Here is a 22,918-nt window from a genome sequence, read left to right on the forward strand (position 1 = left end):
ATTTGTAGTTATTCTGTTTGAACTTAACTGGCAGTTTCTATGGATTTTCCAGTTCAGATATTCAAAATGTAAGTTTTTTCTCTCTCACCCTCTTCTACATCCTTAAAAAAAGATCTCTGCCTGGTTAAAGGGAGGTGGATAGCCTCATGTAAAAATCAACTTCAAATTTCAAGACAATTCATAGATCTTAGAATATTACAAAATGACAGACACAGACAAGATTTTAAAGCATAAGTTTAGATTGATACATAAATTGCCATTTACTTTACATATAAAATTGTGTAGAAAGTATAGCGGATGAAACACTGTTTGAAGAACAGTCTGTTCTTTGGTAGCATCTTCCATTCAATTGTGCCTTCCATTTGACCTCAGAGTTCTGAAACCAGGTTTTAAAGGGCTCCTTGTGATATCGCTGCTAAAGTTGGCTTCCCTCTCATGCTCTTCTTGGTGAAAGGAGAGGCCTTGCAAGATTGCTCCCCCAACAAAGTAGCAGCTATGGATTTGAGATTCCTTGATAAACTGATCCTTCCTACCAGAACTAATGTTTCTCGTGCTTCGCTGATTAACTAAGCAAGTCCGATCAGTTATCAAAACTGTATCAGGATGAACATATGTGAACCTCTCTGACATTCACAAACATGAAAAATCTACTAAAGATTAATATTTTTACCATGTAAAGATGAAAACCTTTGCCAGTGCTGGAAAACACAATTAAGTACACTCAAGTTAAGAGCACTTACATTAATTAACTCAATTATTTCCAAAAATATTAATTTCCCTGAAACTGACTGGTCATTTGTTTGAATTGAAATAGAGTCATTGAAGTTGTAGATCAGACTGGCTGTGGCTTTAGCAGGTAGCTAAAAAATTGCAGGAAATCACACTACATGATTCCACAAGTGATGAGGTCCTCTGGAAAGCTTAGGTTGTTATCTTTCAGAGTTGATTGGATTGTTGATCTAGACTTGCATGCAAAAGAAAACTGAGTTCCAGTGACTTCTACTTTCTGATCCTCCCCAAACAAATCATGTTTTAATCAAATATGCTCTCCGTAATTATTTCTTTCTTTAACTCACAAGCATGGAGCCATTTTTCTGATTTCAGTTTCCTCCCCCAATAGTTTTAAATACATACTAGAAAAAGGGTTTAAACACCAACCAATTATCTTGCATATTCAAACATACTCAAATATGAGAAAATTAATATATTTGCATTTTGAAGCTCACAAAATTCTTTAAACTGTTTGAATTAGGCAAAATCCAGTTATTATAGTAAAACCATGAAATGAAAAAATAATCTGTGGGACACTTAACTATTTCCCTTGAAGTAAACACATCTTTTATCATAAAGGACTACTTTTCAAGCTTGAACGATTGCACTGCCTTCACAAAATGTATTATTTCTAAAGCAGACAACACTTAGTTATGGAAAGCCACTGCCAGAAGCTTATTAAGTTCCTCCTCTTCCAGGTTAGTTGAAAATATGTCCACACTTCAGCCATAGATAGAGAGGTCAATAATTTAAAATTTATGTCCTGTAGAATTCAACCATAAAAATCAACTCATCATTGATAATATCACCTAAGAGTACATATACAGAAAAATGATACAAAAAGAGAAATCAACATTTTAAATAAAATAGAGTAAGGTGGAAATAACTGATAACTTAATGGGGAAAGACTATGAGTTTCTGGTATAGACTGAAAGATGCTTTTACACCCTTCATATTTTGTATATGTCCTGTATTTTACTGTTTCAGAGAAGTATAGACCCATCAGTCATCACATCATTGATATTTTCAACAGTTGAACTTCCACATAAAAAGTCGACCCCATGAGATTATAGAAAGTTTTTACAAAATTCTGGATTTAACATGCATGTTTTAAAAATAAAATGTCCTACATTTATATAATATACAGTTGTTTCTCATAGATGAAACTCAACTTGATGCTCTACCACAAAGAGACGTTTTAATTCAACTTGCACTGGCCAATGTTAATAAAATTCTGCAGGATTCACTTAAATTAACATTGTTCAAATCTTTAAGATTTATAGAAGATTAATTTCACCAAAGTATGCCAGATAAATACATCGCTCTTTTAGTTTATATGGCAGTAAATCCCAGCATTTTACAATTAAATTAACTTCTTAGATACAAGAACTAGAACTTACCATAAAGGCCAGAAAGAGGGTATTGTGCTGCAAGCAACTCACCTCCTTACTTTTTGAAAACTTGCCACAAACTACAATTTTCATAAAATAGTAGAAATTCCTAGTTCCACTAAGCAACATAGAGAGATCAGCTTATCTATAATGATGATGTTCAGAAGTCTTCTTTGTACACTGGAAACTACTTTATAAGCTTTTACGATGCTATCCCATATTCCATAATCCACTTGATGTGATATTGCCTGCGTTTTCTTTAAAGAGTGTAAGTGTTTACTCTGTACCAATACAATGATACTTCTGAAGAGACAAAATAAACAATTATCTAATAAATTGCATAATTGATTTTACATCATGATCTCCCTCATCAACAAGGTCTATGCTCATATTTTCATTTACAGGTATATGTAATCGTGGGCCTTATGGACAGCCAAGGTATTACCAGTGAGTCTAATTGCACCAGAGCAGATGTGATGACAGAGTTTCTGAAAGTAAGTACAGATTTAGATAAAAGAACAAGAGTGCAAAGGCACAAATTACAGTCAGCCGTGTGACTTTCTTTAATGGATATCGCACATGCCTGAAGAGCCTGCTGCAGTAAATTGCGATTAAATCTGTCTTACTTTGTGGAGATGCAGCATGAACTATAAATGGAAAGAAGCTATCACGACACTGGAGACTAGTAACTATAAATCACCAAGATCAACAATTATATAGAAGCACTGTTCATATCATAATAAAGAAAGTGAGATGTTAGGGTAGACATGTAACAGATGTGTGTGTTTAGGTATACAAACTGGCACCAATAACAGTAACAATGATAAAATGAAACCACTAAATAGTAGTGAGTAAACTTATTAAGAGACTTCTTATGCACCAGTATAAAAAAGAGAATGAGTTTACCACTTCAATCTCATGAAAAAATAATCAATATGTTTCATTGAACACTTAAAACTTTAGCCTTTTAAATTAATTTCATGTACCTTTTCAGGGCAATTATGTTTTTATCTATCAAATGAGGACATTGCATGGCACCAAGTTTCCAAGTTCAATCACAATTCTAGGACATCATATTCCAATTATTTTCAGATAAAGCTTTATTCTTGTACAATCAGTGCTTTGAACATAAGCTTACCTGGTCTGGATGTGCTGGCTGATTAAAATCCATTTGTTACTGTGAAGAGAAGAGATTTAAAACCAAGATTTTAAAGGATACGTCCAGGAACCACTGGCTTCCTATTCACAAGTGCGAAAGACAGTTCAGTTTGTAGGAAAATAACAGAGGACTTAATGATATGCTGTCCAAATCTGAAGGTTGCCATTTTGGTTTCACACTAATTCAGTTCCTTTAAAAACAGAAAGCACAACACAGAAAATTAGTATTAGTAGACATTTTCAATTTGCTGGCCTATATAAAAATGTTAACCTGCAACATTCTGTAGATGCCTAAATTAAAATCTGCAATGCTCTTGTTCTCTTGTAGGTTGTTATACACTTGGCTCCATTTTATCATTTTCCATACCGAAGTTTAAAATCCTTTAATTAGAAACTACTTCTTTAATTTATTTTGCTTAATCCCCTGAATTAGCCAAGGATCAATTTTCCTCATTCGGTAAAAAAAACTTCCATTCAGAGTTTTGAAATAAAGATAAATAGGAAGCTTACTTTGAAATATATTTGCTGATTTTAAAAAATGTTAATACCTTGGAATATTTGGGAGGAGAGTTTTTTGTGTAGACAGTTTTCAAACATAGTTATCAGAAGCTGTTTATTTCTTTAGACTTTACAAAAATATTTTTATTGGTGAAGTGGTCATATATTTGAAGCAGCAGTGCAACTTAATTCCAAAAAAATTATGTAGTTTGGTTTGTAAGATAAATAGTTTTCTGATGCTGTTATTAAAATCAATGCATTTTCCTTAAATATTAAATGAAAACATTTCACACACTACAATATCAATTAAAAAACCACAAGAAATTTCAAAATGGGGCCTTTATTTGGCAAAAATACACCAAGAAACCATGAATATTTCTGAGTCAGTCTATTAAATAACTAATCCAAGGGCGATGAAAAGAAAAACACAGTCCAAAGTTATTGTAAATACTCAGCAGATAAAGCAGCATCTGTGGAAGCAGAAACAAAATGAACATTTCAGATCAATAACCTTTCAGCAGAACTGAGGAAATAAAAACAGCTTTAAACTACTGAGAAAGGGAAGAGAGGTGGAGAAAATAAAAGGGGAGGTCCATGTTAAGGTTGAGACATGGGGAGATCAGACAACAAAGGTGGTAACCCTGTCAGCTGAAAAGTTACAGAACAACAAATGAATGAAAAAGTCAATGTTGGAGACATATGAGTAGGAGGATACTAATACACAATTACAAATAAAGGTTAAAAAATGCTCAAAATCTGTGATTTAAAATTGTGCCAGCAAAATATCTTCTACCTGGCAGCAAAACAACATATAGCTCTCTACAAATTACACCTAACATTAAGTTCTTCACGATTTTCATACTACATTTACACCAGAAACATAATTAATTGCAACAATATCAAATTCTTGTTCAGTTAAACATCTGAACAAAGTTTTGGATAGAGACAGAATCCACTGCAGAATGTTCATTGGGTACAATTAGAATCAGGTTTAATATCACTGGCATATGTCGTTAAATCTGTGTCTTTGCAGCAGCAGCAGTGCAATGCAATAAATAATAATTTAAAAACTGAATTACAGTAAGAAATTTATATAATTAAATAAATAGAAGGGGAAAAAGTAGTGAGGTAGTGTTTATGTGTTCAATGTCTATTCAGAAATCTGATGGCAGAGAGGAAGAAGTTGTTTTTGAATCATTGACTGTGGGCCTTCAGGCTCCTCCACTCCCTCCTTGATGATAGCAATGAGAAGAGGGCATGTCCTGGGTGATGGGGGTCTAGATGGATGCCACCCTTTGGAGGTATCACTCCTTGAAGATGTCCTGGATCCTATGGAGGCTAGTACCCATGATGGAGCTGACTGAGTTCACAACTTCCGGCAGCTTCTGTCAATCCTGTGCAGTAGCTACCCCCCACACCAGGTAGTGATACAGTCAGTTAGAATGCTTTCCACGGTGCATCTATAGAAATTTGCGAGTGTCTTTGTTGACCTACTCAATCAAGTGCGCAAGAATAGAACTAAGAAAGATTAGCTATGAGTGACAGAGGATTAACTAATGACTTTAACCTAGGCTCCCTAGGCCCCATTCACACTTATGTCTTCTCCACTCATAGACAAGCTCAGTGTCTAAGCATACTAGCTTGGGGAATGAGCTCATCAATGCAATGCATAGAAGCATTCAATTAGTGAGACACTTAAATAAAATGAAGTTATGAGCTTTTATTGTCCATATCATTTCAGTCCAATGAAATATTATTTTATGCGAGCAGTCTCTATTCTTTCTACTAGAAAATGGTAGATTTTTGTTTTGTCCTTTCTGGATCTCTGACAAACATCCTTGGTTTTCATTATACCTGTAACACTCTACAACAATCGCTCTTTAGAACTGCCTCTTAATACATGTAGTCAGCTCACCCTTATGCAATGGCATACATTTTTCATGAAGAGAAACAAAGCAGGAAAATTGCCTCCTTTTATTAATATTGTACAAATGAACAGATGGTCAGAAATGAATTACAAATGAGTTCATGTCCCTTGTTGATACTTGAATACACCCTAAACATTATTTTACATTGGGGATACTTTCCTGTGAACAACCAGACATCTGTATTTTTCAATTAATTCAGTCTTTGAAACTCGCTGGAAAATTGAGAAGGTTATACTTTTTAGAGAAAAATAGAAACTCACATTCCACTCATCTAGATCTTCGATACAATTCCTGGTTGTTTTGAGCCACCAAACTTGACCTTATGTGGGTATGGTACCATTGAAATTCAGGAAGATCAAAGTAATGGTTTGTAACAAAAGTGAATTAAAATTGATATACAAATTAATCCATACTCAATCAATCAAGTCAACAGATCCTGCTACTGTATTTGTAATTCTGAATGAATATAAAGAAAACCAATGGTCAGCAATTTTCCAAGCATGCAAAGTTTGGACAACTAAAAGTACAAGAGAATGTTGCAAGCTCTCTGGATAGAAAATACAATATACCATGACCAAAACGACTGCAAAAAAATGTCAAAAGCTCACTTCAGTTATTAACTAAATGTCTCCCTTTTTCCTTTTCAAGGTGGATGAGGTTCTGCTGAAGACCCTGACCTACACTCAAGCTTCAGTTCTTTGCAGCGATGGGACCTGCATTTGGAGTTCGCCAGCTGCCCATTTCTCAATACCCCAAGGACATGGCCGAGAAGACAAGCACTCCCTCAGAGTTCTGAGGCTTTGTGGCCTGGAGATGAGCTAACGCTAAGCCAGTGCCACCCACTGCAGTGTTGCAGGACAAAATGGAACATCGGGGACAGCGGATCAGCTGCTAGGGCTCTGTAATCAGATCTTTCTCGAGTCAGAGAACTCAGAAAAACAGCAACATGGCAGACTTAAACAGTGAAAATCAGGAGAGTTTTGTTTTCATTGATCTCCCCTCTTGGTGACACCTCTTTGTCCCTTTATTGGGGAGAAGGAGAGGGAAATTCTGTGGTGTGTCAAATTGTCATGTGAACGATAAGTTATTGTTGAACTGCAGATCATGGTCTTTCTTGGGAGCTTTGCTATTGCTTCCTTGGTGGGTGGAGGGTGCCGATGCTTTTTTTTTGCTTAAGTAAGTGTGGAAGGGGGGTGTTGGAGGGCTTTGGAGGTCTCATGTTTTTACTGTCATGCATTCTTTAGGGAACGCTTCTGTTTTTGTGTTTGCCAATAGGTTTCAATAGGCACATTTAACGTCAGAGAAATGTATACAATATACATCCTGAAACTCCTTTTTCTTCGCAAACATCCATGAAAACAGTTGAGTGCTCCAAAGAATGAATAAATGTTAGATAAATGTTAGAACCTCAAAGCCTCCCCCAAGCTCGTCCCCACCTACGACACAGCTCCCCCACCAAGCACTCAAGCGTGCAGCAAAGCACAGACTTGCAGTACCCTAAAGACTACTCATTCACCTGGAATTTGACATACCACAGGCTTTCTCTCTCCCTAATAAGGTGTCCCCATTTCACAGCGAGAGGGGAGATGTAACAAAACAACTCACTGATTTATGGTGTTAAAAGTCTGTTGTGTCGCTTTTTCCGAGCTCTGTGCCTCTGGGCACACAGCCAACAGCAAGCCCGCTGCTTCCAACCTTCCTTGCCCTCCCGTGATGTATCATTCGGCAGCACCAACTCTGAATCAGCCCGCCTCCAGAGCCACGAAAATCTGGCACTCTGAAGGTGTGCAAGCCTTCCAGGATGCATCCCTGGGATGTCAAAAAATGGGCGGTTGTGAGGCTCTGACAGTGGGTCCCATTCCCACAAAGAACCAAAGTCAGAGTGTAAACTCCAGGTCAGGGTCTTCAAAAGAACCTTAAAAAGGAAAAAAATAGATATCAAAGACAGAAATAAAGCTGTTTCCGAAGATGCAAGCAAAAGTCACCATTTAGCGTAATCACCACTAAGCTCTGCCCTCTTCTTGCGAAGAACAAGAATTTCAGGTTGTATATTGTATATTTTTTCTGATATAAAATGGAGATATAAACCATTAAAAGGAGCCAAAAAAAAGTCAAGTCAAGTCAACTTTTATTGTCATTTTGACCATAACTGCTGGTACAGTGCATAGTAAAAGTGAGACAACGTTTTTCAGGACCATGGCTTACATAACACAGTACAAAAACTAGACTGAACTATGTAATTAAAAAAACACAGAGAAAGCTATACTAGACTACAGACCTACACTGGACTGCATAAAGTGCACAAAAACAGTACCGGCATTACAATAAATAATAAACAGGACAGTAGGGCAACGTGTCAGTCCAGGCTTCGGGTATTGAGGAGTCTGATAGCTTGGGGGAATCTGTTACATAGTCTGGTTGTGAGAGTCTGAATGCTTCAGAGCCTTTTCCCAGACGGCAGGAGGGAGAAGAGATTGTATGACGGGTGCATGGGGTCCTTCATAATGCTGTTACCTTTGCGGATGCAGCGTGTAGTGTAAATGTCCGTGATGGCTGGAAGAGAGACCCCGATGATCTTCTCAGCTGACCTCACTATCCGCTACAGGGTCTTGTGATCCGAGATGGTACAATTTCCAAACCAGGCAGTGATGCAGTTGCTCAGGACGCTCTCAATACAATCCCTGTAGAATGTGATGAGGATGTGGGGTGGGAGATGGACTTTCCTCAGTCTTCACAAAAAGTAGAGACGCTGCTGGGCTTTCTTTGCTATGGAGCTGTGTTGAGGGACCAGCTGAGATTCTCCGTCAGGTGAACACCAAGAAATTTGGTGCTCTTTACAATCTCTACCGAGGAGCTGTCAATGTTCAGCGGGGAGTGGTCGCTCTGTGCCCTCCTGAAGTCAACAACCATCTCTTTTGTTTTGTTCACATTAAGAGACAGGTTGTTCACTCTGCACCAGTCCGTTAGCCACTGCACCTCCCCTCTGTAAGCTGACTCAAAACAATACTTTGGAAGTAGTTGAGGATTAGAGATATAAAGAAGGAAGAAAGGACATTTATATACTGCCCCGCTTTCAACCTCACAATATCATGTTTGTATTCATTCTTTAGAAAATCTGGGGATATGGTTGAATAAATAGTCTGAAGTATGGCACTTCCTTTGTGCTACATTAATGTGCCCATCAACATTTTGAGTGCAGAACGGGATAGGGAGCTTAAATCCCTGCATGAGTGTTACCAGTCAGTCAAAGCCAAAGATTGTCTCACTGAAAGACCAAAAGGAAAATATGACAGCAGATGCAAAGAGGAATGAAAATAAAATTGTGAATAGCAAAATTGTAGGAGAAACATTGTTCCAGAATGATATACATTACCATCCAACTTCAGACAAGAGGATAGCTTTCTAAAAAAACGAGCACAGAATAAGCAAAGGTTCTTAGCAATGATCAATTTCTAGCAATTTCTACCACACGTGTTTAAGGATGTTTTCTATAGGCAAGGATGGGTTGAGTATTGGTGCTCTGAGAATTCACCAGATTACAGGATATATTAGTGAACCAAATAATATGAGTTATCCCTCAAATGAGAAGACTTTAAAAAACAGAAATAAAATGAATGCTATCATGTAAAAATTGTTCATAAATTTAGTCGGCTCCATCTTGGGTACTAGCCTACAAAGTACCCAGGACATCTTTAAGGAGCAGTATCTCAGAAAGGCAGCGTCCATTATTAAGTACCCTCAGCACGCAGGACATGGCCTTTTCTCATTGTTACCATCAGGTAGGAGGTACAAAAGCCTGAAGGCTCACACTCAGTGATTCAGGAACAGCTTCTTCCCCTCTGCCATCCAATTCCTAAATGAACATTGAACTCGTGAACACTTTTTTCATATATATTACTTCTGTTTTGTACAATTTTTAATCTATTCAATATACATATACTGTAAATGGTGTATTTACTTTTTTTCCTTCTATATTATGTATTGTATTGAACTGTGGCCACCAAGTTAACAAATTTCACAACACATGCCGATGATAATAAAACTGATTCTGATTCTGTTTCTTATTCTCTGCACTATAAATAAGTAATGCAAGTAAGATTGAAGATCAGTGATGATACAATCCAGTTGTAATTTTACTTTTTCATTACCAGGTAGTGAGCAGGAATGATACCACACTGGAAAGTTGATTTTAGAATGTGTCCTAATTTGTTCCAAGGTCGATTCTATCAAGGTGAAGCACTGAAACCAGCCTCTTTTCCCAAGCAGTTATTGATTTAATGGAACTACATTTCTGAGAACAAATCATTCAAACAAGAGCTGTAATTTCACAAGAAATGCAGTATGAATGGACTGTAGAATTAAATGTATTATATCTTAAAAGTCTTGTAACAGATATGTTAAAAGTACAAAGATATTTTGTAAGAAATATTCTGCTGATATATATAAAATTTTAACCTCCAAAATTTCTTAAGTTACGCTGTATTTTTTTCAATGTACTCTAGACAATGCTAGAATAAAAATTACAAAATGTTAAATCATCACATTGATTGATGTTTGCCTTTTAATGTCAATAAAAATTCCAGTACTTTTTTTGTGACTGAACACTGCTGCCTCAATCTATTCTGAAAGCCTCAGACATTCAGTATGATGGCCTATCTCTCAGATAAATTGAGAAGTGAAAAATACCAGTGCAGGGAAAATGAAAGCTGTCTGCTGGGAAATGTTACAATCCAGTCCTCATCTGCCATTCACTTTTAATGCTGCAATGTTTCTCAGATCAATTTACAGACATTATTCAGGCCAAGTGAATGGAAAGATATGAGTTTCCTTCCCTCTTACTTTGGAGAGGTTGTCTGCTTCCATTACAGTCACAAGGTTAAATGACTGTTTATAATGTGGCACATAAAGTAGCAACAATCAAAATTCATCTCGTAAACATTGATTTTATGGGAATGGCCATGGATACTTTCAACCAGAAAATTACATCTTTGTAAAGAGAGTGAAGAAAATAGTTGGATTTTACATTAGAGTTTTACTTCAACCCAACCTGAGCCAGTTGTTGGGGAGGCTTTAAACTAATTTATGAAGAAGTTTCAGGTGAAAAAGAACACATCGTAGAGAAAGAACACACTGGGAATAGACACAGAGTAGGGAATATTCCTCCTATTAACTGTTTTTATATTTTACTTTTTACTTTCTTTCACTCAAGTTTTCTCTCATTTCAATGACAAACATGGGTAATTTTTGTGTTCAATTTGTTGATTAAACTAATTACAACCCCCATTGTGGAAAAGTTATGATACAGAGGATGGCCATTCCACCCATTATGTCTGTGTCTCATGAAAGAGCTATCCAACCTAAACAGATATTCTAGCATGCATTCAGGTCATGGCTTTTCAATTAAAATCCAGGCGCTTTTTATATAGTGGCAATGGGATTTTGCCCAACTAAACAGACCACTGATATCCTACTTAAGTCAAAAGCTTTCCTCCTTTCAACTGAACAGTCAATATTTGCTTCTCCCACTAATCTCTCTATATGCGTATAATATTTAAGTACCAATAATTAAGGTGCACAACAAACTGCAAGGGATTGTCCTCACCTACCACCCCACCAGCCTCCGCAGCCAGCATATAATTCTCTGAAACTTCTGCTACCTCCAACTGGATTCCATCATCAAACACATCTTTCTTTACCCTCCCCCACATTTTGCTTCCACAGGGATCGCTTCCTACGCGATTCCCTTGTCTATTTGTCCCTTCCCACTGTTCTCCTTCCTGGCACTCATCCTTGCAAGCAAAACAAGTGCTTCACCTGCCACTGCACCTCCTCCCTCACTCCTCCCCCCCATTCAGGGCCCCAAACAGTCTTTCCAGGTGAGGCGACACTTCACCTGTGAGTCTGTTGGGGTCATATACTGTGCTCAGTGCTCTCGATGTGGCCACTTGTATATTGGTGCGACCCGATATAGATTGGGAGACCGCTTCACCAAGCATCTACACTCCGTCCACCAGACCAAGCGGGATTTCACAGTGGCCACCCATTTTAATTCCACTTCCCATTCCCATTCCAATATTCCAATATCCCTCCACTGTCAGGATAAGGCCACACTTAGGTTGGAGGAACAACACCTTATATTCTGTTTGGGTAGCCTCCATGAACTTTGGTTTCTCAAACTTCCAGTAATCTCCACCAATCCCTTCACCATTTCCCATACCCTTTCCCTCTCTCATGTTATCTCCTTGCCTGCCCATCACCTCCTTCTGTGCTTCAACCCCTTCTCCCCTACTCCACTCCCTTTTCTTCTTTCTTCCATGGCCTTCTGTCTCTTTCATTAATCAACTTACTACCTCTTTGCTTCATCACTCCCTCTCTAAGTTTCACCTATTACCTGCTGTTTCTCTCTCCCCTCCCCCCACCTTTCAAATCTATTCCTCAGCTTTTTTCTCTCCAGTCCTGCCGAAGGGTTTCGGTCTGAAACCTCAGCTGTACAATTTTCCATAAATGCTGCCTGGCCTGCTGAGATCCTCCAGCATTGTGTGTGTGTTGCTCAGATTTCCAGCATCTGCAGATTTTCTCTTGTAAGGGATCGAAAACTGAGCCTACAGTAACAGCCTTCCATTCACAAAAGAAAACAAGAGTGAATCATGCCTGTCAGCTTCCTTCCCAACAACTCCCAATTTATCATTTTCCCTCAGATACCTTATATCTTTGTTTTATGGAGCAGCTTACCATAGAGCACCTTGAGAAAGGTTTTGTTGAAATCCACAAAGACTGTGTTGAATGCACTGCACTTATTGACTTCCTTATTTAACTCCTCAAAAAATTCGATGAAGTTAGTCAAACATGACCTGACCTTAACACTGAATACAGGATAAGGTGAAATGATTTATCTATACTGATTTTTTTTTCAATTATTAAGTTAAAGGATTGGGTGAAATGTACATCAAGCTATTCAGCTCAGCGTAACTGAGCTCTATCCTTGAACTTATTGCTGAGATATGCAATGGAGCAGGAAGTCAAAAAAATGGCACATGATATCCATTCATATATCCAACAATGTTTCTGAATCTGCTCTGCAAATGTGACTAAAGTCAGAATTGAAATTACCCACATACAGTTGGTAAACACAGAACTATCTGCTGGCAATAAACACTGTTTGACAAACATTTTTCTTCCTGATAGATGGATCCAGATGAGAAGGACTGATAGTTAAATGGCAAGGGGAGAATGGGAAACATGTCAGAAGTTGGGGGCGATGAATGGAAGTGATTAAAGCTCAAAGGTCAAAGTAAATTTATTATTAAGTTACATTTATGTCACCATGTACTATCCAGAGATCAGTTTTCTTGCAGGAATTCACAGTAAATGCAAAGAAAAACAATAGAATCAATGAAAAACTGTGTACAACAAAGACCGACAAACAACTAATGTGAAAAAGACAACAAATTGTGTAACCACAGAAAAGAAAAAATATCACAATAATAAGTAATAAATATTGAGAACTTGAGTTGTAGAGTCCTCAAAAATGAGTCCATAGGTTGTGGAATCTGTTCCGTTTTTTGGGGGAGTGAGTGAAGTTATCCCCTCTGGTTCAAAGGCCTAACAGTTGAGTGGTAATAACTTTTTTTGAACTTGGTGGTGTGGGTCTTGAGGCTCCTTTTCATTCTTTCCTGATGGCAGCAGTGAGAGGAGAACATGAACTAGGTGGTGGGGTCCCTGATGATCAATGCTGCTTTCCTGTGAGAGTATTCCTTGTAGATACATTCAGCGGTGGGGAAGGCATTACCTGTGATGGACTGGCTGTTTCCACTACTTTTTTTAGGGTTTTCATTCAAGGGGATTGGTGTTTCTTACCAGATCATGTTGTAACTGGCCAGTATTCTCTCATCCATGCATTTATAGACGTTTGTCAAAGTTTTAGATGTCATGCTGAATCTTCACAAACTTGTAAGAAAATAGAGGTGCTGCAGTACCTTCTCTGTAATGGTATTTACGTGCTAGACCCAGGATAGATTGCCTGAAATGATAACCCCAAGAAATTAAAAGCTACTGATCCTCTTCACTTCTGATCACCTAATGAGGAGTGACTCATGGACCTCCAGTTTCTTCCTCCTGTAGTCAATTATCAGCTCTTTTGGTTTTGCCGATGCTGAGTGAGAGGTTGTTGTTTTCTGTCTTCCTCCTATGTTAATATGGTAATTCATCACCACCATTGACTTAGCCCACAGCAGTGGTATTGTCAGCAAACTTAAATATGGCATTACAGCTGTGCTTAGCTTCACAGTCACTAGTATAAAGTGAGTAGAGCAGGGGACTGAGCACAAAAGTTTGAAGTTGATGGGATCTGATATGAGAGGAAGGCAAAACATGTTGTAAACAGAAGGAGTTAGGGAGGGTGAAGGTAAGTAGTGGGGAAGGGTAACCAGGGGGAGGAGTGTGTTGTTGATAGGCATGTGGAGTAAGTGGAGAAGGCGACATAGACAATGGAAGGCAGGTCGATCAAGAGAAGAGAAAAGGGATGGGTGGAAATAGAAGGAAAAGAGACTTGAGGTTGTAGATTACCCAGACAGAATATCCTCTAGTTTGCAGTTAACCTCAATTTGGCAGTTGAGGAGGCTGAAGAGAGGCATGCTGACAAAGAGAAGGCGAGCTGGGAACACTGGTGGGATCCTTTTTTTTAAAATTCACTCATGAGCCATGGACATTGCAAGTTAAACAGCATTTAATAATTAATCAAGGTTGTTATAATTTCAGTGCTTACAGTTACTCACATTGTTGTTCTGCAGAATTTGACCACTGACAAAGAGAAGTACAAATCTTTCTATTTAAAAGGGTATGTGATTATGTAGTTAACTTTGAAGTTGATGTAACGTCTACATCCTGATATTAAACTTGCTTGTGAATGATTGTCATTACGATTTCATTTTTGAATTAAATTGCTTTCAGGATTCCTATATGCAAAAGACCTCTTTCTGCTTTGGTCATCTGGGTATTCAATTGCCTGAAATAAAATGGTGGTAACTATTTTCCACCCTGTTCAAATATACATTCCTACAAACTTTCCAAATCTGTGAAATGATTTGCTCTTCTAGTTGCAGGCAAAGAATACTTACCCTGAATTAGCTTGGGGCAGCCTCAGTACATTCTCAAAACTGCACTGCAGGGACGTGCAGTGATTCGCTGAACAGCATGGTTGGTCTTGGTTGGGCAATACAATAATGATTTAAGATGGGAGTAAGATTTTCTTTTGTGCAAGCTGCACTTCTGCTATCACACATTTTAGTTTATTTTTATTTAACATCTTTGTACTTATAAAATGCTGAAGATGCTGAGAGCAATCAAAAATTGGTACTGAGCTTCTGAGAAGAAAACATATTGAGGAAAGGTAATGGAAAGCTCATTATAAGCACCCAATGAACAGCTACAATTTCAAGAATGAAACATGCTCATAAACCTTAAATATCATCCACCATCCATTCATGCTGAATTTCAACAATACTGAATACAATGAGCTAACTGGCAAACTTTACAGAGAACATACTGTAATCAGATACATTTATAATTTTCCACTGAACCCTTATATTCCGTTTGAAATTGCTTGGCATACATGCGAGGATTAGATGCATTCAGCAGTCTTTTCATATTATTACTTTTTTAATAAGATGACTGGATCACAAATGAATTTCAAATGCACTACACATTAGTTGTTCATGCCTAATTCTGTGTTCCAAAGTTTATAGAACATTTGGGTTTTCTTGAGTCATGCATGAAATGCAGGAAGGAAGGAGGGAGAAACAGGGTTTGACTCCATGACATATTAAGTACATGAAGGACAATGAGAAGGTGTGTAAATGTGTATAATGCTTGTGCACTTAAGGTGTCCCTTTAAAGTATGTAAAATTCAAATTCTGGAGGATGACCCTTTATTTGTCCAAATGTGCAAGTACTGTTGAAAAGCAAATGAATTCGTCAATCTCAGCGATTAAAAGTGAAGTCTTTTTATTTTACTGTTAGGTTTGATCAAACTCATTAAATTTAATGATGCAAACAATATTTTATTATTTAAGTCATAATTTAAAATGTTCTGCTCCATATTTTGAGAAAATGAAAATAGTATTAATAAATGACTACAGAACTAATGACATATTTTGTGAAATAAAATGAAAATCAATTGTGTAATTATATTATGGAGCAATGTCATATGATATAGGTGGAAAATTAGGGGACAGGTATGGTTTGCTTGCTGACTGAGACACTCATTTCCAGTGGTAAAGTTAAATCTACACATGGTAAGAGTTTGCTGGCTCAGCACACTTACTGCTGATTTTCACACTGTGAATTACAATTTGGGCGATGCCAGGAACAATTACCTGCTTTTGGTGATATGAGTGCAAGTAATAAAAGCTCAATGTAATTTGATAGAGAGTAAATGGATGTGGAAAAAACTCAACCCTTCATTAACACATTTCTGTTTCGCTTCTGAATTTGACTTGTATTATCGATTGAAAAAATAGATTTTACGAACAACAAAACAAAATACAAAGCTGCATAAAAAAGGATAAACAATCCTCTGCCTTTATATTATCTACCTTAACAAATACATTCTACTTATGTTTTCATATCTCTTCATTCTATTCACAGCATTAAGATTTGAAAGCAGCCTTCCATGAGAATTTCTAAATCATTTTGGCTTTGCAATGTTTATCCGAAAAGAAATTTCCTCAGATTTATCAAGGAAATTGTTTAGACCAGTTCAATCCCTTTTTAAAATATTTATTTTTGATACCAATTATCTTCAGCAAAGTAAATTTCATTTGCTTCAATTCATCACGTCCAATTGTTTTTCTGCTGTTAGATGTCTATCGAAAGGTGTAGTTGATAAAAAGAACAATAGTTTACAACATAGAGGCAATATATATTCATTTGGGAACAAGGTGAGACTATACCTGGAGTATTGTGTAGAGATATACTTGCTACAGAGGGAATGAAGTAAAGATTCACTATACTGATTCTCATATTAGGAGAAATTGAGTGCCATTGGCCATTTTTCTCTCGGGATTAAGAAAATGGAAGATTACCACATTCAGACATTTCAATTTTTTATGTCTCAAAAGAACAGATGTATTGAGGTGATTCCCATTGAGCTTGGAATCTAGAACTAAGGGTTGCCTCAAAATAAGATGCAGTCCATTTAAGAATGTAATAATGGAATAATTTCTTCTCTCAGACCGGTGAATCTTTGGAATTCTTTACCCTGCAGAGAAGTAGAAGTTCAGATATTGTTTGCAATCAAAACTGATACCAATGAATTCCAAAATAAAGTGAAAATAAAGGAAATGGTGCAATAAAACAATATTGATGCCAAAATTAGCATAATATTCCTGAATGGTGGAGCAGCCTCAAGGAGAGAAATAGTCTACGCTTACTTTTAGATCAATTGTAATATCAATGAGAAGGTACTACAATGAAGTTCATAAAATACTTTCAAAAAATGTTTTTGAATACTGCATGTGCTTTTGAAACTTCCAAAGAACATTAGGACTGTGCTACTAATGTAGCATGAAACATTTATGCATAGAGATTATGTTACTACTATGGATTTTTTAATGTTTTCTTGTCAGATTATAATTGCCTCTGTGAAGATTGTTGATGGCTTGTAACAGTGGTAAGAAGAGCTAAAACTATCATAGTCTGGTGGCAGCTACAATTTGTTGAAGTGCTCTGCAGTGTTACAAAGCCAAAAAGCATCAGCATCACATTTTTTGGATATTTACTACGTAAGATAAGTACTTTCTTTCACCTACATGGTTGATGAGAATACTTAAATATGTTGGCATTCAAAAATTTACTCACTAGGAGTTGTATTTTATTTCAAGGTCTAAGGAAGACATGTCTGCATCCCACTCTACACTCCATTTATTTTATTTGCACAACTGATATGCTTCATTATTTTTCTATTTAAGTTGCAGCATGATTACTTTTTTCCGTTAAGGTGATACATTTATTGCAGAACTCTATTAAAATACATTGCAGAAAACAATCCTTCATAACTGAAACATGAGGACTCAGTTCAACCTTTGACTTAAAAAAGACTGACCAGGAAGGGTCACAGAAGAGAAGTAGGTAAGCTATCAATAGCTACCACATGAATTAATTTCAAAAGTAGATGTAAGTAAGATGTATTTAAGCAAATACATTTCTAGAGGCAATATTACCAAGAAGTAAAAAAAAATTGCCTGAAGATATACGGATTTTAAAATTGCACAAAATAAATCTTGTCAGTCTTACTTTTCTAATTTGTTCTATACTGCCATTGCATGACAAAATTAATATTAAGAAGTCCACAGAAAATGTACTAAGTTTGCCAAGAGTATTGCAATAGTGCCCAGAAAATATGTACTGTATTTCCAGGAATGTTTTCAAGGAATGTCAAGACAATTGGCTTCTTTTTCAAATATTTATATTAATACCAAGTTTTTCTTTCACATTATTTTGTGTTCAAGATTTCTCACCTCTTATAAAAATACAAATGCAAAAGGTAACATTAATCTTATTTTTGCTATTGGCTTTATAACCTCTGTCCCACCTTCAGGTTTCCCCTTTCCTATAGGCAACTCAAGGGTTGCTATCTGGTCCTCCATTTTCTTCACACAAAGCTGCCATCACAAAACCACCACTCAAAGGGAGTGAATCTGAAGTATGGAGGGCCCAAACTTCAATAAATAAATTCAATATCCTCTGGGGAGTTCATTAGACTGATCAAATAGCAAGCAGCAAACAGAGCTACAAACCTTGTCAAATGATAAAGCACAAAAACGTTCAGAGTAACAATTGTGCAAGAAAGGAGGAGTTGGTTCAGGTTAGGAGGAAGAATCAAACCTCATTGCAAGAAAAAAAGATTATTAATGATTTTGGTTTTGAAAGTATATTTAAATCTAATTATATATAGTTCCTTATTTAAGTTAGATTGCTGTTTAAATTTTGGCATAAAAATTACCTGTTTTGAGTATTCAAGACTGCAGAATCGAAGAATTCAAATGTAATGCTGTGTGATCATTTCATTCTGAGTAATGAGTTTTCAAAATGTTAGAAGCCACAATAACTACTTTTGGATATTATTTATTTATTATTACTTTATTGTCGCCAAATAATTGACACCAGAGCATACAATCATCACAGCGATATTTGATTCTGCGCTTCGCGCTCCCTGGAGTACAAATCAATAGTACATATAATATAAATTTAAATTATAAATCGTAAATAAAAAAAAACATAGAAAAGGGAAAGTAAGGTAGTGCAAGTCAGGTCCGGATATTTGGAAGGTACGGCCCAGATCCGGGTCAGGATCCGTTCAGCAGACTTAGTTAGCACCGTTGGAAAGAAGCTGTTCCCAAATCTGGCTGGACGAGTCTTCAAGCTCCTGAACCTTCTACCGGAGGGAAGAGGGACAAAAAGTGTGTTGGCTTGGTGGGTCGTGTCCTTGATTATCCTGGCAGAACTGCTCTGACAGCGTGCGGTGTAAAGTGAGTCGAAGGACGGAAGATTGCTTTGTATGATGTGCTGGGCTGTGTTCACGATCTTTTGCAGCTTCTTCCAGTCTTGGACAGGACAACTATTATAAGGATATGCTCTCTCCAAATTAATTGGGGAAATCCTCTGAGTGGAGAAAAATAAATATCTCAATTTCCAAAATGCAAAGGCACATGTTGACTAATAAGTTATGTGAAGAAAAGAAAAAAGATGTGCTTGAGTTGTAAACAGTTAATTTATACCTTTAGGCTTGTAATTTCATTATCTGATCCACTTGGAAATTGGAAATAAATAGTTACATTGAATTATGCTCAATCTAGTGAGAGCTACACAGTGACTCTACCATGGTGCTTCCATGGTTGGACTAACCCTCTTGAGCTCATGGTGTCCAATACCTCAAGAATTCAATTATGTAGCTACTCCATATACAAAATGGGCCACTGGTAGGAACCAGTCCTGTAGCCAATACACCCTGTGTGCATGCACCAAGTACTGCCCTAATGGCCTTTGACAGGGACAACCTACTTCACATTTAAATACAATCTAAAGCAAGTTGAAAATACAAAAAAATATTAAAAACACATGAAACGATAAATTAACAATCTGAAATAACAAAGGAAATGTACAAAAACTTAACTAAACATACCTCTTAAAGAATGTAATTGCCTTCAACTTGATGAATGCTGTAAATCTGAAGAGTTAGATGTGAAATGCCTCGAGAAATAACAGAAGCAAGAGGTCAGAAGCACTTTCACCCGACCTCCAGCTAATCCCATGCTACTGAGTTGGAATATAGAGGAGTAATGGTCCAGAATATACAAACAAGTGCACAATCATCAGGTAGCAGCTCTCTACAGACCCATTGGCTAGAAATTAGCATGCTTAAAGTTATTAAGAATGACTGTTAAAATTCGCTTGTTCATTTGTGTTTGCTGAGGTAATTTTTGCTTGCAAGATTTAAAATCAAAGTATCATTATTTAAAAGAATAAATCAGTAAATGAAGTAAATTAAATTTTTGGATGAACATTATAGCAATTTAGGGAGCATATTTGTAAATAAACAGGATTTGTTTCTGGGAAGCTATTTAAGCAAAAGAATAAATAATTACTGAAGCCAAAACTGTCAACAGGCTTCACTGCTTCTTCTTTCATTGCCTAAACAGCTTCTAAGATGCTTGGAACCTGTTAAATTAGTCATCAGCAGCAGAAGGTGGTACCTAAGTTGCAAACGACAAGAAGAACTGACACTCAAAAATTTATAAAATGTGCGTTAGCATAAAAGCTGTGGGGCAAAAGAAAATCAATGAGGATAACGGGCAGAGTTATAGAGATTAGAGATCAAATTTCTTTGGGATGGATTTTGGGCAAATTTTCTTAACCAAGATAGAATGAATTAGTTACTGAACAAGGATATGTGACTGATACATTCATTGGCACTATTAGGAATAATGGCTGAACAAAATGGGACAGATAGTTTGCTGAAGAGGAATAAAATTAAACAAGATTTATCAATGTTCTGATTTAAACAAGTATTAGAATGAAAGATGAGCATGGAAGCTGAATTTACTTGGACAAAAGTAAGCTACAGTAAGTGAGCAGAAAGCATGGCAATCACATTGACAGAAAGACAGTGACTTATATCAATTGCTGATTTACTTCCTTAAAAGTAGAGATAAAGCAGTTTAGCATCCTTCAGCTTCATCAAAATGTCAGGTTCAATTGATGCAATTTTTACAAGACAACACATAAAGCATGATCATAGAGAAGAGGAAGAGCTTAGTTTCCAGGTTGCACACCACTTACCAGAACAGCTCCACTTGCTTTGATGCAAATATGGTGGAGCTTGAAGACTGAAGAATGGCAAACCCAGTGAAACAAAGTATTTTTTAAAACCATCTCAGGTAACTGGTTTACGTGTTTCAGTCCTTGCACAAATGTATTCGGACAGAGCAGATCTAATTGAAAGAGCTCATCAAATATTAGATACACACACAAAATGCTGGAGGAATTCGGCAAGCCAGGCAGCATCTATGGAAGACAACAAACAGTCGATATTTTGGTCCAAAACCCTTCATCGGTACTGATATCTATGATGAAGGGACTTGGCCTGAAACGTCAACTGTTTAATCTTTTTCATCGATGCTGTCTGGCCTGGCGAGTTCCTCCAGCATTTTGTATGTGTTCCTTGGATTTCCAGCATCTGCAGATTTTCTCTTGTTTGTCGTCAAATATTATGCCACCCCCTCATTGATGAAAACTGGAAATTCAGAGACCTGTGAATTATTTATGATGAATTCTTGGCATAAGATATGACCAAGTTAGAGGGTGAAGTTTTAAAAAAATAGGGCGATTCTGAAAGGCAAGGGGGAGAAGTTCATAATAATTGCAAATTGCATAAAAGTTAAGTGATTACTTGTAAGGCAAAAGATTATTACCGTCTTTGAGTAGACAATTAAAATTGGCCCTTACCCTCTCAGATCAGGATTATTTTCAAAGTAGTGACTAAATTTAAAAAACGTACAAATTCAAATAAGAAACAACAAAAATATATTAAAAGTAACAATCTGCTGATAACAACAAATAAGTTTCAGAAAAAGTGTGATTAATTTACTTATATTATTTAAATATTAAACAGGAAAATTTGGAGAACTGAACTGAGAGGTTACACACATGCACAGTTGCATTATAATGCATCTGACATGAAGTCATTGCATTGTACAGATAACCACAAGGAATATATTTTGAATCAGACATTCAAAAGAAGCAGAGCAATGTGATTTTATTCAACACGTTTCAATAAGATTCAAATATATGTAGCATTTAAGAATATGAATGAAGAGGAAATGATTCAAATCACCATGGAAATTATTATTAATTCTAAAATTACAATATAAACACTACAATGAAGGAAACTGGCTCAGGATTTAAAATATTTATATATTTGTGACTGTGTCAGCTATGACTGCTGATCATACTACTGGTTTGAAAATTTGGGGTTTAAGACCCAATCTAAAAACTTGAGGTACGGTACTTAAGTTCAATGTACAGTCAGGAGTTTTGTCTTTTGGATGATATATCACTAAAACAAATGATGATAAACACTTTGAATTCCAGAAAATGTAAAACCTCTTATCTAGCATGTGCCTGACTTGACAGGCGTTGGTTTACCAAATACATTATCTATTCAGAGTCAGCCCAGTTGCTCACTGAATGATACAACTGAGTTGTCTGGCTCAGTCAGTCTATCCCCTTCTTCAATACATGGCTTAGTTATTTCCCAAAGTCACCCAGGGTCCTCCCTCAATGTCAACCTTGGCACCATCACTCTGTCAAACCAACTGCACTCTCCTTTAGCGCATGAAGGATAACATCTGCCCTTTGATCTCTTCCACTTAGGGACCAAAACGCTTCTTTCAGATCAAGCCTTGTACTTCTTCCAATATGGAAAACTTAATATGGTGCTCATGAAGTGGTCCCTTCTAAATTGTGCAATCCAAACACCGATATGGGTGATCACTCTGCAGAACACCTCTGTTCAAACCACAATAGTGACTTTTGGCTTCCAGTGGTCTGTCTCTCTAAATCTTGAGATCAAAGAGCAGAACTAGGCTATTCAGCCCATTGTGTCTGCTCCGTCAT

General features: G+C 36.8%; 1 protein-coding gene across 4 annotated transcripts in view; it reads right to left on the minus strand.

Annotated features, from left to right (window-relative positions):
* fhit (fragile histidine triad diadenosine triphosphatase) overlaps nucleotides 1-22,918 on the minus strand; it is a 942,594-nt gene that overhangs the window by 746,443 nt on the left and 173,233 nt on the right. For all 4 annotated transcript variants that reach the window (XM_059944248.1, XM_059944250.1, XM_059944247.1 and 1 more), the window contains one exon: nucleotides 3,382-3,511. In XM_059944248.1, coding sequence (XP_059800231.1) covers nucleotides 3,382-3,487 — 106 coding nt within the window. In that variant the 5' untranslated portion in view covers nucleotides 3,488-3,511. The remainder of the gene's footprint in view (nucleotides 1-3,381; nucleotides 3,512-22,918) is intronic.

Source organism: Hypanus sabinus, chromosome 19 (genome assembly GCF_030144855.1).
Source record: "Hypanus sabinus isolate sHypSab1 chromosome 19, sHypSab1.hap1, whole genome shotgun sequence".
In the NCBI taxonomy this organism is placed as follows: domain Eukaryota; kingdom Metazoa; phylum Chordata; class Chondrichthyes; order Myliobatiformes; family Dasyatidae; genus Hypanus; species Hypanus sabinus.